General features: G+C 59.8%; 1 protein-coding gene across 1 annotated transcript in view; it reads right to left on the bottom strand.

Annotated features, from left to right (window-relative positions):
• The window catches only part of LOC115639832 (nck-associated protein 1-like), a gene marked incomplete at its 5' end in the record, with an annotated part of 39,482 nt that extends 23,159 nt beyond the window's left edge, over window positions 1-16,323 (bottom strand). Inside the window, 9 exons of the mRNA XM_030542795.1 lie at window positions 8,591-8,694; window positions 9,674-9,767; window positions 11,257-11,354; window positions 11,999-12,097; window positions 12,764-12,917; window positions 13,157-13,433; window positions 14,038-14,169; window positions 14,668-14,792; window positions 16,180-16,323. Coding sequence (XP_030398655.1) covers window positions 8,591-8,694; window positions 9,674-9,767; window positions 11,257-11,354; window positions 11,999-12,097; window positions 12,764-12,917; window positions 13,157-13,433; window positions 14,038-14,169; window positions 14,668-14,792; window positions 16,180-16,323 — 1,227 coding nt within the window. The remainder of the gene's footprint in view (window positions 1-8,590; window positions 8,695-9,673; window positions 9,768-11,256; window positions 11,355-11,998; window positions 12,098-12,763; window positions 12,918-13,156; window positions 13,434-14,037; window positions 14,170-14,667; window positions 14,793-16,179) is intronic.
• Between the last annotated feature and the right edge of the window lie 342 nt (window positions 16,324-16,665).

Here is a 16,665-nt window from a genome sequence, read left to right as displayed (position 1 = left end):
AGCTGGCACCAAGAGGCCCTTGGGTCACAGGGGCGGAGGGCAGGGTGGTTTCTTCTCCAGGAAGGGGAGTGTTGTGGACACACTGAGATAATGGTTATTTATCACTTATGTTACAATAGTACCTAGAGGCTCAGTCAAGACCAGGGCACCAGGTGCTGCACAGATGAACGAATGTGAATCGCTGCCCCAAGGACTTTGTGGGCTAAGAAGGGACGTAGTGGCAGTAACGGCACACACCAGCTCTATCTGTGGCCAGGCAGCAATGTGAGGGCAGCTCTCCACCAGTCTAACAAGCACCAGTTTTCAGTTTCCTATCTGCATCATTGCAGAGCAGGGTGCCTGGGGAATTCAATGCTGCTGGCTTTATGGATCTGCTCCGGGAATGGAGGGTGGAGGGGACTGTGGGGAATCAGGCTAAGGAGGGCAGGGTCTCTCTGAGCTTGTGATATGATAGTAGGTAGTGAGAAGTTGGGACTAAGCTGTGCAGGGTGGAGGGGGGAAGGATTTGCCAGGGTGAGGGTAGACGTCTGTGTTGGAAGAGGGGTGGCCAAGAGAGGGATGCCGTGGCCTGGGCAACGACCCAGGCAGATGACCTTAGCAGCAGCATTCGAAATGGACGGGGGAGTGTAGGGGAACTGCAGGCATCCAGGCCAGAAGGGGCATGTGGTAGCTGCGGCATTAGGGGAGAGTTCTGGCCAGGTGGGCAGAGAAGGAAGGTCACAGCTTGGCAATGCTGCAGCGAGACATGAGATGACACAGGAAACGCCGGTCACACATGGAGGAGGGTGAATGGCATAATCTGAACCTGGTCCACAGCAGCTCTGTCTGACAGCATGAGCCTTCTCACCTTGTGTGAGACAACAGCTGGCAGGGAGATGCCTGAAGCTAGTTCTGTCCATGCAACACGTGAGTTACCTGCAGCACCACCGCAATGGACACCAGGCAACTCTACCTAGGCAACTATCCAGCTCCTCATCCTCGTACCGAGCACCTGCTTAACAGCCTCTCCTCCTGCCCCCCGTGAGGAGGGAACTCTCTGTTCCACACAGAGACACAGGATGAATTAAGTGCCTTGCATAAGGTCACGTACACAGAGTCTATGGCTAAACGGGGAATTAGACCCAGATCTCTCAAATCTTAGTCCAAAGCCTTAACCACACAGCTACCCTCCTCCATCCCCTAGGAAACGGTCATTTCACTGCAGCACAATCCCCAGACAAATCCCTTGACAGGTTAAAAACAGAAACTAACAAAGAGGAAAGCGCAGTTGAACATCCAGGAAAAAGGAGAGGGTGCCTGGAATCTGAACAGCTAAGCGCTGGCTGTGAGTTCCTATGGAAGAGCCCCGGGGACCACGGTCGGATTCTATGGGCTGTGAGCTCCTATGGAAGAGCCCCGGAGACTGTGGTCGGGTTCTATGGGCTGTGAGCCCCTATGGAGGAGCCCTGGAGACTGCGGTCAGGTTCTATGAGATGTGAGCTCCTATGGAAGAGCCCTGGAGAACACAGTCAGGTTCTATGGCTGTGAGCTGCTATGGAAGAGCCCTGGGGAACACAGTCGGGTTCTATGGCTGTGAGCTGCTATGGAAGAGCCCCGGCGAACACGGTCGGGTTCTACGGGCTATGAGCCCCTATGGAAGAGCCCCAGGGAACACAGTCGGGTTCTACGGGCTATGAGCCCCTATGGAAGAGCCCCAGGGAACACAGTCGGTTTCTACGGGCTATGAGCCCCTATGGAAGAGCCCCAGGGAACACAGTCGGGTTCTATGAGATGTGAGCTCCTATGGAAGAGCCCCAGGGAACACAGTCGGGTTCTATGGGCTGTGAGCTCCTATGGAAGAGCCCTGGAGACCGCGGTCAGGTTCTACGGGCTATGAGCCCCTATGGAAGAGCTCCGGGGAACATGGTCAGGTTCTATGGGCTGTAAGCACCTGTGGAAGAGCCCTGGAGACCACGGTCAGGTTCTATTGAGATTTCATGTGTGCTCATTGAAAGGGCTATTCAGAGCCTGTAGGATTTCCTAGATAACAAAGTTCTGTCTCAAGGATTTCAGCTCCATTTCTCTCAAATCCTACATGGCGGATCATTGTCTATTAGACCCTAAAGGAAAAGAAGCACATGGGGAACGAGAGCCCATGCCGATACTAACAATGAGTAGGACTAGTGACCATCTACATCTCCAGGTCACAAAGGTCAAGTGGATGGAAACTAAATGGGCAGAGCTAACGTTAGGGCTCTGTGTTCATTACCCCCGATCCCAGCTCTGTGCCCCAGCGCAGGACCAGTCCTTTGGAACACTCTGCATCTGGTCAAATACTTCTTAGCAGCATTAATTGGACCACGGTAATGGGACATGACACACCAAATAAGAGACATATCTCAAAAAACAGGATAGGTGGCCTCCCTAATTAGAACTAAGGTTGGGCATTAAAGGTGACCCCGGCACAGGCAGAGTGCAGCTCTCTGGCCACGCGTGGCTGGGAGAGGATTCTAGTCCTTAAAGGATTTCACTGATCCCCCATGTGTTCTGTCCTCACTGTGGGAAGGAGGCAGGTTCCAGCCTATCCCAGAGGCCTCACCAAGAACACAGGGACTTAGGGCCATGGAGGGCTGGTGAGTCTCACCTCCTGGGTACTCTGTGAATCTATACCTGGCTCCGTTTATTTGCACTAAGCATGATAAACGGTTGAGAGGAGCAATTGACATGCCCCCCAGGGTAGGAGGAGATGCTGATCCAGCCCAGATGCAGGAGGGGTGACACCTCTACCCAGCCCAAGGTACCTAACCCAGCCAGGCTAACCCCGAAGGCTGCAGCCCATGACCCACTATGACAGCTCAGTCAGAGGGGCAGCTGCCCTCAGACTGAGATGCATAGAGGGACTCGCGTCTGCTCTGCAAGGCATGACGCTGCCCAGCTGTGGCTCCCAGCACTAGGCCATTCATGACCCACCACAACTATCACAGTCGCCGGCTGACGGAACCTCTCCAAGTCCTCTCCAATCCCCCATGACGTACGGGAGTGTGCCGTAGCGGGAGCTGTCAGTTGTCTCCAGTCCACTAGGTCTTCGAGCCTCTGAATCAGGCTGTCTGGGGGCAGCAGTGTGAATGGCAGGGCAATAAGTGGAAGTGGGACCCCACCTGCCTAGCAAGGAGGCTGCGCCTGGATCCAAAGAGAGGGGGCAGAGAGGAAATGCCCCCCAGAGGTGACAGCCAAGGCAATGCCAGTGCCAGCTGCATCGCTCTTCTGTGCAAGCCTCCCTCTGGTAACCGGCTCAGCTCTAAGGCATCCGGAAACCTACTGTCACTCTCATGGCAGTTGCTGAGCTGACAGGCTGTCACCGGGTAGGACACACCAGCGACACTGGAGAGGGATGTGAATGGCATCGAGAGAGGGAAGGCTCAGCCCAGTCAGTGCAGCTCACCAACCAGCACCTGTCCCAGACACAGGGCCCGGCTACACTAGGGAAGTGGCGCTTTGCTGACACTGGCCAGGTGAGCTGCATTCCATCCCTCCATGCAGCAATGCAACTGGGCACTAGGCTGCCCCAGATTTGCCCACGACCCAGTGTGACCCGCAGAGCCCCTTCCCAGTAAGAAGGGGAGAGCCTAGCATGATCTGGCCCTAGGTCCAGCCCTTGGAGGTTCCTCCCCCACCTCCATCTCTGTCAGAGGCAGCCACATGGGCTCTTTCTCCGTCTGCATCATGGATCTGAGAGACCAGCCAGGAGCTGGTACCAGAGTGGTGCTTTGTGGGTCTGGAGGCATTCGCTCCCTCACTACCAGTGCAAAATGAGTTCCACTCACTCCTTCTCTGTGCTGCATTGCTGACAATAAAGCCATTAACTCTGGCAATGAAAAATCAGCCTACTTACATCCCGCTGGCCCTTCTCCACCCACTGGCTTCACCGGGTGTGCAAATACAGGATCACTTTGTCCACTACTCTAATGCAGCCACCTCTGGGGTTGAACACTGCAGCAACACAACAGGAGAGGACCCCTGGGCGCACAGGGGAATATTGATGATGTTGTTGAAATCAACACCCACCCCAGGGCCAAATTCAAACTAAATACCAACCTAGTTACACATGCCTTGGTCCAAAATGGAGAATCAGAACATCCCTGGCCCAGTCTGACATCCTAACCCAGCGTCTCCCCGAAGATCATGGGAGAAGGATAACCCAGTTCCCTCCCATTTCCAGCTTGACTTTGTCTGAAGATCTGGCCCCACAGCACCACCGCGCAGTTCTGACCTGCCGGAAAACCCCAGGTGAGCCCAAAGGGGCCAGCATGGCAGCTTGCCGGGCCCATCCCACCGTCTTTGAACAAGCTCCTGCCCATAACATGGTGCCCATCCCAGCTGTACAGAGAGGGGCTCCCCCCCAGCTCTGCCCCAGCAAAACACAGCCCCAGACAGCCCTGTCTTTAAACTGCCACAGCACAAGGCAGCACCTAGCCAGACGTCTAATGTGCTGTCTGCTATTGCCCCCTGGGGCTCACGCAGGGTATGACCGCCCTGACCCAATTAACCCAGGGGCTGATATTCTCCCAGCTCTGCCTGGGCTCTTCCCTGCAGATAACCCCACACTGTCCAGAGACCCAACCCTCCCTAGGTATTTCTCAGGCCTGTCCCCTGGCTGGTCCCCATCAATGGCCCTGGGAAGCACAAGCAGTAAAACAGGACAGCACCTAGATACATCCATCCCTCCTGCCTGTGTTGGCCGAACTCCTGGGGATCCGCGGCGGTGACGATCATCCCCTCCAATGTGGATCAGGACACATGGTTGTGTCTCCCAGCCCCACACACCTGGGTCTTGCTCCCAGCAATGCTCCCTGCCCACTCCCCACCACTGCTTGGACCCCAGCCGAGCGAGCATTTGCATGCAGTGTGCTGGCAGATTCATGGCCTCTCCCTCTCCAGGTCCCTCAGTCCGGGCTGGACCCTCTGGCTGCTAGAGGCACTGACTGGGCATCCCTGCTCTTTCTAGCCAGGTGGCTGCTGACACCGCGCTAGTTCTACTGCAGCAGCCAGTTCCTTCCTCACAGGTTCTCCATGCTCTGAGGGTGCAGCCCAACCCCCTGGGCCTGGCTGTGCCTGAGGGGAGAAGGGATGGTTGGGGACAGAGCTGCAATCCCAGCTGCATTTCCCCACTGCTCCTGCATGCTCATCCCCCATGACAGTGCCACAAGCCTGGCTCTCAAAGCACTGGGCCAGCCCGGCCCTGCCTGCACAAGGACACTGGAGGTCAGTGGAGGACAGGACCCAATCAGCAGCCCCAGGCAGCTCTTTCCTAAGCTGTATGGTTCTTGGCTCCCCTCCATCTCTCACTGATCATCACCGGCTCCAGCCGCATTAGCCCAGCCCCATGGTCCATCTGCCAGGTGCAAGTGGCATCCAGGCCTGGAGTGACTCATTCCCAGCCCTGCTGAGCACCTCCACATCTGACAGGCCTCAGCATGACAGACTAGCTCAGCCTGCAGATGGCAGGTGTGTGCTGCCATCACAAGGTCCCGTGGCCAGCGCCCTTCTGTGATTTGCCTGAATCTAACCAGGGTGACAGTCACCCCCGCACGGGGTGCGGCGCAGGCCAGTGGGCCACATGGCCAGATCCAATGCCCTCCTCTCGGAGCTGTGAAACCCATCTTGCTAAATGGAGCTGGAGTGGGGTTCCCAGCCCCCTGTCTATGGCTCTGAAAAATGGGCAAGTGCTGGCATGTGCCTCTCTGGCAGCGTGGGCACGTTCATACTGAGCCAGTCCAATGCCTGGCCACCACACCCCACTACTTGACTGTCTATGGGCTGCTGTACAGTAAATACCCCACAGCACCTCTGCATTCTCACCCAGCATCATTAACATACACCCTTCCCGGCATTCACACCCTGCATTATTAACACACACCCTGCCCACCATTCACACCCTGCATCATTAACATACACCCTGCCCGGCATTCACACCCTGCATCATTAACATACACCCTGCCCAGCATTCACACCCTGCATCAACATACACCCTACCCACCATTCACACCCTGCATCATTAACATACACCCTGCCCAGCATTCACACCCTGCGTTATTAACATACACCCTGCACAGCATTCACACCCTGCATCATTGACATACACACTGCTCTGCATTGGCACCATGTGTCAACACAAAGACCTTGCTCTTCTCTGCATTCACACCCTGTGCGATTTAACACACACCTCGCTCTGCATTCACACCATACATTAACAGACTCCCTTCCCAGCTCTGCATTCACACCTTGTGTCATTAACACATTGTCACAAAGCGTGGGGGAACACAAGGCCCTACACCCCCCGCTTCCTGCAACTCACCATGACTCTCAGCCAGCCAGTAAAACAGGTTTATTTAGATGACAGGAACACATACCAAGACAGGTCTTGCACGCACGGACAATAGGATCCTCCCCAATTAGGTCCATCTTGGGGTCCCAGGGGCACCACAGCCCCATTGGGGAATCAGAGCCCCGTCTGCGCTTCCCTCCATTCCTTAGCCAATTCCTGAAAACTTCCTCTCTCCCCCCAGCGTCTCCTCTCCCAGCCTTTGTTCAGCTTCCCGGGCAGAGGTGTCACCTGGCCTCTAACCCCTTCCTGGGTTCTCATGTTACATGCTCAGGTATCTTTCCTCAAGGCCGGTCTCCCATCCTCCAGTGCAGATCGTCCTCTCAGGCCAACACTCCCCACTCAGCATTCACAGACCACATTAAGAACAGTCCCAGTTCGTCACACACATGCACAGCCCAGCTTTGCATTCACACTCTGCATCAAGACACCCATCCTGCTCTGCTCTGCATTCACACCCTGCATCATTAACGCACACACTGCTCTGCTCTGCATTCTCACCATGCCTCATTAACACACACCCTGCTCTCCTTTCACACTTTGTGTCATTAACACAGGCCTGCTCTGCTGTGCCACTATCCTCAGGCCGACCTCTCAAATATCGATACTAAGGATGGGTCCCATCTAACAGGCATGTCCCCTTGGTTTCCACGAGGACCCCGCAACACCAGCTTCTTTGGGCTGAAAGTGGGGCCCAGCCAGGAAAACACAATTTGAACTGACACAACCCTGTGCGCCGCCACTTTGGGAGGGACCCACCACACCAGAACATGCCTGTCTGACAAAGCCAGCAGGAGCCCACCGTGCTCACACATCATGCCACCCCCCCAGGGACCAGCGGGGCAACAAGAGCAGTATGGACCAGTCAGCGTCCAACAGTATCTGCACAACCCCGTTCTGCCCATCTAGGAGCCACCCACGCTGAGCCCAGGGCAAACTCTGGCTCACAGTTTATCGAGTCTCACAATGTGCTCCAACCCCAAGGACACAGCATGTGTTCAGGCCTCTCCACATGACAGAATATCCCCAGACCCTGCCACCCTGGCAGTGCAGTGTCCCTGTTCAGAGCAACGGTGCAGGGCTGAGCACAACACGCCAAACGCCTCTGCCTAGCCCGGGAGAGGCCCCCAGGTGACCTGTGGCATGTCAGGCTGCCTGGGCACCCACTCTCCAGAGGAGACTCCACTCCCACCCAGGGCTGGAGGCCAACGAACCCGCCAGGGCCCCCGACACCTGAACTGCAACCTACTGACGTCAGGGGAGTTTTGCCACCGAGGCCCATGGGGCCAAGATGACACATTCCCAGAGTGCAGCTCTGGCCAGCCACCCTCTGGTAGCGGAGCCCCTTGGGGCTTATACCCACAGAACAGCTTCTCAGCGAGGCCCACCCAGTCCTGGCATTGGAGTGGGAGTTGGGGGGCATTTCCATTTCTTACCCTGGGTTTCTGCACCATTCGTGGCCTGGGTTCCCTCAGGGCAGGGCAGAGATTCGTGGCGAGCTCTGAGTGCTCCTCCCCTCTGCAGCAGCCGCGATCACTGGCCCAGGCACAGGCAACCACTAGCCCCCAGCACTCCCCGCCTGGAGACTGCAGTGAGTGATCTGGGGAGGCTGCTGCTGGCTGGGACGATGCTGAGAGCCCTGTGGACACTGCAGCATGCTGGGCCCAGGCTCTGCAAGGCGACAGCTCGAACAGACCCAGACCCCCCTCTGCGGCAGGCAGGCGTCCAGCATTGCCATCTCTGCAGCATGGGCAGGGGCTGAACTCAGGCCCAGAGTTTCCATCACGCTCATGGATAAATATTAACTCAGGTGCCGAGGACAGAACTCTGGTTCATGCAGCAAAACCCCTCACCCATCCTCAACTGGGTCTGCAGACCCCCGGTGGCTGCTCCTGAGAACCTGAGCCAGGTCAACCTGAGCTGTGATGCAGGTTGGAGGGGAGCAGGGACTTTTGTCTCCTGGCGGAAGGGGCATCTCCCATGTGGCTGGACAACCCCACCCCCAGCCCACGATTAGGGCTGTGGGGCCTGGCACACACTGCCGCACTCTGGATCCCCAGCTGGGTAAAGGCCCCTGGCAGGAGGAGAGACACCCAGGTCAATCACCCCGGGCCCAGATGTGGACAGCAGGGGGAGGCTGCCTGTGCAGCAGCCCAGTATGTTCTCTGATCTGCCCGCCTAGCCACAGAGCCCACCCACAGCAGAGAGAAGCACAAGGGTCGCCCCCACCTTTATGTCCATGTCTGGGGTGACAAAGTCCTTCAGGCACTCAATGGGGCCCGTCAGGAACGGGCAGCGGTGGGAGCAGACCTGCAGCGAGAAGAGAGCCTGCCCTTGAGATGGCAATGGACACAGTTTGCCCCCTCTCATGTAGCAGCCCCAGGCTCCCTCTGGGGCAGGACATGGCAGCTCTTTAACAACTGCCCAGCAGCCAAGTGCAGGAAAGGAGCAATGCAATGCTTGAGGCTCTCCAAGCACCACACAGGTGTTAGCCAACAAACCCTCCTCACTGACCCCAGAGAGGGGCTGGGGCCAGTTACTGTCCCTGCTTTCCAGAGGCCACCTGGGCAGAGCTGCGCAGAGACCTGTCCTAGGATGGATGTGGGACACTCACCACCCCTGCCCAGCCACGTCCCCAGCATACATGGCGGGGGGGGGGGAGTCAGTGGCTCCCCTCCATCACAGCCCCATAATGCTCCAGGAAGAGTGTGAAAGGCCTGCCCCACACAGCTCCAATGCTGCCTCCCAGGCTGGTGCACAGTGGATGCAGCCAGCTCCTCCACTCTGACCTTGAATGGCGCCCCCCCCCAGACATGCTGGCCTAGGTCTCACTCAGTTCCACTCCCCCCCACCCCCAATGGCCACCACCCACCTCACCCCACCCCACCCCAACCCTCAGCCCTTTCCTGAGCCCCCAGCTCTGCCAGTGCCCCTCACCCCAATCCTCAGCCCCCTCCTGAGCCCCCAGCTCTGCCAGTGCCCCTCACCCCAACCCTCACCCCCCTCCTGAGCCCCCAGCTCTGCCACTACCCCTCACCCCAACCCTCACCCCCCTCCTGAGCCCCCAGCTCTGCCAGTGCCCCTCACCCCAACCCCAGCCCCCCTCCTGAGCCCCCAGCTCTGCCAGTGCCCCTCACCCCAACCCCCAGTCCCTTTCCTCACCCCACCTGCTATTCTCCCCTGAGTCTCCTCTCCACTCAGTGCTCATTGCAGCTCAGCCCTGAACTCCATCCTCAGCCGTCCATGGATTGGGCAGGGGGTTCAATGCAGATGCCAGGGATGGGGCAATGGGGGGGGGGGAATGACACTTACACGTCAGCCTGGGCAGCAGTGATACCATCTGCTCTGGTTTGGAGAAGTTGGAGCGGATCTGCACCAGCATGTCCATGTTCTCAGTCACCAACTTCTGCAACAGACACAATCACAATGGTAAACGGGGGCCAGCCAGAGCCGGAGCCAGCCAGAGCCAGCCAGGCCCGACTGACCGAGTCAGAACCAGAGCCAGAGCCAGCCAGGCCCGACTGGCCCATAGCCAGCCAGAACCAGAACCAGCCGGGCATGACTGGCCCATAGCCAGAACCAGCCAGGCCCGACTGGCCCATAGCCAGCCAGAACCAGAACCAGCCGGGCATGACTGGCCCATAGCCAGCCAGAACCAGAACCAGCCGGGCCTGACTGGCCCATAGCCAGAACCAGCCAGGCCCGACTGGCCCATAGCCACCCAGAACCAGAACCAGCCAGGCCCGACTGGCCCATAGCCACCCAGAACCAGAACCAACCGGGCATGACTGGCCCATAGCCAGAACCAGAACCAGCCGGGCATGACTGGCCCATAGCCAGAACCAGCCAGGCCCGACTGGCCCATAGCCAGAACCAGAACCAGCCCGGCATGACTGGCCCATAGCCAGAACCAGCCAGGCCCGACTGGCCCATAGCCAGTCAGAACCAGAGCCAGCCAGGCCCAACTCACCCAATGCCAGAACCAGCCAAACCCAACTCACCCAGAGCCAGGGGCTGCTGCCATGGGGCTCCCCACTGATATCAGTATTTTGCCGAACACCAGCACCTCCAGCTCGGAAGGGACCTCCCAGACACTGATGTACTGAGCCCCATATAACAATCACATGAACCTAGAAGCGGGACCCTGTGCTCCCCACAGTAGCTGGGAGCTGATGGGATATTATCCACTGGGAACACAGCAAGCCAGTGACAGGTCTGGCAATAAAACCCAGGAGTCCTGGCTCCCAGCTCCCATGCTGCTCTATCCTAATAACTCCACACTGCTCCCAGGGAACCCAGGAGTCCTGGCTCCCAGACCCCCTGCTCTACCACACTGATCCCACACTGCTCCCAGGGATCCCAGGACTCCTGGCTCCCAGACCCCCAGCTTTACCCTGCTAACTCCACACTGCTCCCAGAGAACCCAGGAGTCCTGGCTCCCAGACCCCCTGCTCTACCACACTAACTCCACACCGCTCCCAGACCCCCTGCTCTACTACACTAACCCCACACTGCTCCCAGGGAACCCAGGAGTCCTGGCTCCCAGACCCCCAGCTCTACCCTGCTAACTCCACACCGCTCCCAGGGAACCCAGGAGTCCTGGCTCCCAGCCCCCCCTGCTCTACCACACTGATCCCACACTGCTCCCAGGGAACCCAGGAGTCCTGGCTCCCAGACCCCCTGTTCTACCACACTAACCCCACACTGCTCCCAGGGAACCCAGGAGTCCTGGCTCCCAGCGCTCCTGCTCTACCACACTAACCCCACACTGCTCCCAGGGAACCCAGGAGTCCTGGGTACTTTGTTCTAAGCACTGACTCCCGCTGCCTGCCCAGCCCATAGCCCTGGGGAGCTGAGTGCACCCAGCAGTGGTTTCTCCCGCCCCAGCCTCCTACCTTCAGCTCCACCACCTGCAAGGTGACGTGCCACATGAGGTTGTCGCTCAGAAACTTCATGCCGCAGGGACCCAGCAGCTCGGCCAGTGCCCGCATCTCTGGGGGAGGGGAGCGGATCATACACAGAGTGTTAGCTCCTTCTGGCCTGCTTGGGTCACACCCAGCCCTCACACACCCCAGAACGGCATGTCCCAGCACCGAGCCTCCCAGTCTTCAGCCAGTCAGCCCAGCTCACTCTGAGCCAGCCGTCCCGCCACCACGCATCCCCAGCCCCAAACCCAGGGCCATCCGGCTGCCATGCATCCTCAGCCCCATCCCCAGAGCCGTCCCACCGCCGCATATCCTCATCCCCAGAGCCGTCCAGCCGCTGCATATCCCCATCCCCATCCCCATCCCCAGAGCCGTCCCACCAGCATGCATCCCCAGCCCCAACCCCAGGGCTGTCTGGCCGCCGCGCATCCTCAGCCCCATCCCCAGAGCTGTCCTGCCACCTTGCATCCCCATCCCCATCCCCAGAACTGGCCGTCCCGCCGCTGCATATTCCAACCCTCAGCCCCACAGCCAGCTGGCCTGCTGCTGTGTGTCTCCATCCCCCGTCCCCAGGGCCGGCTGTCCTGCCACCACGCATCCTCACCCCGTGCCCAGAATCATCCAGAGCCAGCTGTCCCACCGCCATGCAGCCCCCTCTGCATCCCGCCGTCATGCGGCCCCATCATCAGGGCATGGAGCTGCCGCGGCTCACCTGAGATGTCTGAAAACTCCTCTGCACTGAAACTCTGCTCCCCCTCCCTGGGGACACTGATGAAGGCCTGCATGGCTGGGGACAGGTACCTCCAGGTACCTGCATGGAGCCAAAAAGCCTCCACTTACACCGGACAGCCAGGCCCAGCACTGTTCTCCCAGCCTGCTCCGAGTCTGCCCTGCCAGAGCCCGAACTCCCTTGTACCGGTGTGTGAGCACGGGATGGGGCTGAGGGGCACTAGCAGAGATGTGTGGGGAGCTCAGAGCTGGGCTAGCAGGGGCTACGAGTCGGGAATGAGGGGCACTGGCAGAGCTGAGCAGGAGCCCAGAGCTGGGATAGCAGAGGGCTGTGGGTCGGGATAGAGGGGCACTGGCAGAGCTGGAGGGATGGGAGCCCAGGGCTGGGATAGCAGAGGACTATGGGTCAGGACTGAGGGGCACTGGCAGAGCTGGGGGGGAGCCCAGGACTGGGATAGCAGAGGGTTGTGGGTCAGGATTGAGGGGTACTGGCTAAGGGAAGCTCTCACATGGGCAGCCTGTTCACTTGTTGGCTCTAGAAGTAGGTTTTTGTTCCCTCTCCTCACCGGCCCTATTTGCCCAGAAAGTGCGAGATCAAGAGGCCTGACTGTTTTTCCATTGCTGTCCCCATGCTGGGCAGGGCCACCCGTCGCTCTCCGAGCACCGGCTTTCCAGCCCCATGAAATCCCCCCAGGTGCACAGAACCACAGAAATATGGGGCTGGAAGGGACCACAAGAGGCCACGCACAAAGGCTGGACATCTGGACCATCCCTGACAGGGATTTGTCCAACCAGTTCCTACAAACCTCCAGTGATGGGGATTCCACAACCCTCTCGGAGCCTGCTCCAGAGCCCAGCGACTCCAGGAAGCTTTTCCCACTATCTAACCGAGATCTCCCTGGCTGCAAACAGCAGATTCCTTCGTGTCCCATCAATGAACATGGAGAACAACTGGGCCTCGGCCTTATTCGGAACAGCCCTGACCGTAGCTAAAGACTGGTGTCAAGTCCTGCCTTGGCCTTCTCTGTTCTACAATTGACATGCCCAAGACTCTCAACCTTTCCTCATAGGTTAGCTTTTCCCACTTCCCCCATCCCTCCAGGCACCTCCCAGGCTCTCCTGCCCCATGGCTCAGGGATACCCAGGGCTCTCTCCTGTCCGGTGGCCCAGGCCAGGCTGCCCCCAGCCCAGGCACCCACCAGTTGGTGTAGATGGTGGTGAGGGTCTGCTCCCTGCTTGAGTCCAGGGGTTGTGTCTGCTGAAGCAGGACATTGTGGATGATGTGGCTGGAGTCCACGCACGTGAACTGCCTCAGCGACTGGATGAAGGCGAGGTAGGAGCGCAGGCCAGCCAGCACCTCTGAGGACTGCGCAATCTCCTGCGTAGCCTGGTTGTAGCTGGCCATCCACACGAAGGATCTGTAAGGGGATGGGGGGCTCAGAGGGGGCCCCACACAGACCCCCGAGTGGATCTGCTGAGCCCACAACCTCCCCACTGAAAGCACCCAGCCTCACTCCCATGTTCCCTGCGAATGCGCATCTCCCAGCACAACTCAGCTCAGAAGTTGGCTGGGGCTTGTGGATGTAACAGCACCAATAGCCAACTCAGTCTCCCGGCTTGAGGGCCATGGACAGGAACACGCCACGTTCACCTCCCCACCCGCCCGCCTGAGGGCCATGGACAGGGACATGCTGTGCCCCTCTCCCCACCCTCTCGCCTGAGAGCCATGGACAGGGACATGCCGCATCCCCCCTCCCCACCCACCTGCCAGAGGGCCAGTTACAGGGACATGCTGTGTCCCCCTCCCCACCTGCTCGAGAGCCATGAGCAGGGACACACCACTCTGCCATCCCCACCCGCCCAAAGGTTGTGGGCAGGAACGCAACGTGTCCCCCTCCCAGCCCATGGGCCATAGTCAGGGACCCGCCGCACTCCCATCCCCGCCTGCCCAAGGCCCACGAGCCATGCGCAGGGACACGCCGCACCCAGCCAGCCAGCCAGCCAGTCACGGGGCCTACGGACCTGTTGAGCTGCGTCTCCAGGTGGCTGCTGAGGTATTCGGACGGTGTGACCATGTGCTCGAACACGGTGAAGCTGGGGACGTGGTTGATGCTCAGGGAGAGCTCGCCCAGCCCCTGGTGCAGCTTGTCCATGCTGGGGGCAGAGACGCCGGCACGGTCACCGCTCGATGCAAATGGCTCTGGAGCCCAGGCTCCTCCCCCACACCTGTCAGCCCAACGCACACTAGCTCCCAGACCCCAAATATGGTGGGATCATTCAAATAAATGGGAAAGTGGGCAGCCTGGATGCCTGGGTTCACTGCCACCTCCACTCCGAGGGGCGACAGGCAGCCCAGATGCCTGGGTTCACCACTCCCTCCGCTCCGAGGGGCGATGGGCAGTCCAATAAACCAAGTGTATCTTGGGCAATGGAAAGGCTGGGAGTGCTTATGAAGGGCCAGGTGCCAGTATCGCTTCCCAGATCTGAGCCATCAGCCATTCTGGGGACCCAGAACCTGTCCCCTCACTGCCCGGTTACCCCAGTCATCTGAAGCACAGGGGGAGGAGTCCTCTGAATGGGAGAACCCTCACCCCCAAGGGATGGCAGAGCAGCTCTAATGCCCCTTGGGAGACCCCCATGCAATGGGCTTACTTGGTCACCACGATCCGGTCCTTCCTCTGGCTCTCAGCCCCTGGCTTGTCCCGCTCCGGCTCCCCCTTCCTGGGGGGCTGCTTCTGGGCCTTCCTGATGGTGGAAGCACAGTGTTTGGGCAGCAGCTCCCCAGGAGATAGAGACGGGGGCACTGAGCGAGTGAGGGGCTGGGGGCTTGGAGGGCCAGGATTTGGCAGCCCCCAGATGCACATAGGGTCCCCTCCCCCCGCGCCACAGTTCTGGTGCAGGACACATCCCATCTGCCTGGCATCTGGCTCGTCTTGCCACAGAGCCACTGGCCACACTGATGCCCACCCCCACCGCCCCCACGGCTCAGCAAGCAGCAGTCACTGGCCATTTGTTCCCTGGCAAGGCTACATGACTCCAACCACGGCCATCTCCATAGCCCCCAGCACCAAACAGCCCCGCAGGGCTTTGCCAGCCTGGAGAGCAGCCTGTGGAGGGCCGGCCACAGCCCTCAGTCAGCGCGCCCAGATGGTGAGCAATCCTGGTACACGCAACTGCTGCTGTGCACTCAGCTGGCACCTCAACAAGGTACCCCACCCAGGACCATGCCACACCCTGTGCCCCTCACCTGCCCACCGAACCCCCAGCTGGAAGCAAACCCACCCAGTGCCATGCCACGCCCCATAACCCCCTTGCTCACTGACATGCCCCCAGTCTGGCAGCTCCCCCGGTACTGCCCAGCCCCATGCCCATGCCCATGCCCCTCACCTGCTCGGAAAGGGGCCCCCAGGCTGGCAGCTGCCCTAGGCACCGCCCCAAGGGTACAAGCTCTTCCGGCACCCCCAGCACCATGCCACGCCCCTCACTTGCTCACAGAGGGGCCCCCATGCCCCTAGTGTAGCGGCTGCCCCGGGGAGGGGACCCCCTGACACTATGCCACACCCTTCACCTTGTTGCAGAGGTGCCCCAGTCTCGCAGATCCCCCAGGCAACCCCCGGCACCATGCCACTCCCCTCACCTGCTCACAGAGGGACCCCCACACTGGCATATCCCCGAGGCACCCCCTGGCACCGTGCCACACCCTTCACCTGCTCACAGAGAGGCCCCCACACTGGCAGATCCCCCAACACCCACCGGCACTGTGCCACACCCCTCATCTGCTCACGGAGGGGCTCCCAGGCTGGTAGATCCCCCAACACCCCCCAGCACCGTGCCACACCCCTCGCCTGCTCATAGAGGGGCCCCCAGGCTGCCAGATCCCCCAACACCCCCCAGCACCATGCCATACCCCTCACCCGCTTGCAAAGGGTCCCCCGGGCTGGCAGCTGCCCAGGGCACTGCCCCAAGGGTACAAGCTCCTTCGGCACCCCCAGCACCATGCCACGCCCCTCACTTCCTCGCAGAGGAGCCTCTATGCCCCCAGTCTAGTGGCTGCCCCAGGGAGGGGAACCCCTGACACCATGCCGCACCCTTCACCTGGTTGCAGAGGGGTCCCCACACTGGGAGATCCCCCAACACTCCCCAGCACTGTGCCACACCCCTCACCTGCTCACTGAGTTTGCGCTGCTTGGCACATGTGCCCATGATGCAGCTGGCAGCCTGCTTGGCGATCTCTTCCAGGAAGCTGTTGCATAGACCCAGGCTGCAGCTCTTCAGGTGGGGATACTGCGGAGAGAGGCCAGGGACGGCTCACGGCTCTGCTCCCCCACCTGGCATCTTCCAGCCACAGATCCCAAACGCCAGCCACTGAGCTTCTTACCCCATGGGGGAGGCAACCCTGCCCCTCCCCCATGCGCTGCCCTGTGTCCTCCCCCTGCTCCTCACCCACACATCTCCATGCATGCCTGCTCCCCCTCCCCCCCGAGTTGTCCCCACATGGATCATCATGCATGCCCCCCGGCCCTCCCACAGGGGGGGCGTCTTCCCCTTTATATTGCCATCCGTGTCCCCATGTCCCCCCTAAATCCCCATGCATGTCCCTCGTACCTCCCCGATGTATCACCATGCATGCTCCCCAGGCTCTCCCCAGGC

Source organism: Gopherus evgoodei, unplaced genomic scaffold, assembly GCF_007399415.2.
Source record: "Gopherus evgoodei ecotype Sinaloan lineage unplaced genomic scaffold, rGopEvg1_v1.p scaffold_132_arrow_ctg1, whole genome shotgun sequence".
NCBI classification, from domain to species: Eukaryota; Metazoa; Chordata; order Testudines; family Testudinidae; genus Gopherus; species Gopherus evgoodei.
This window is presented reverse-complemented; position numbering and strand designations above follow the sequence as displayed.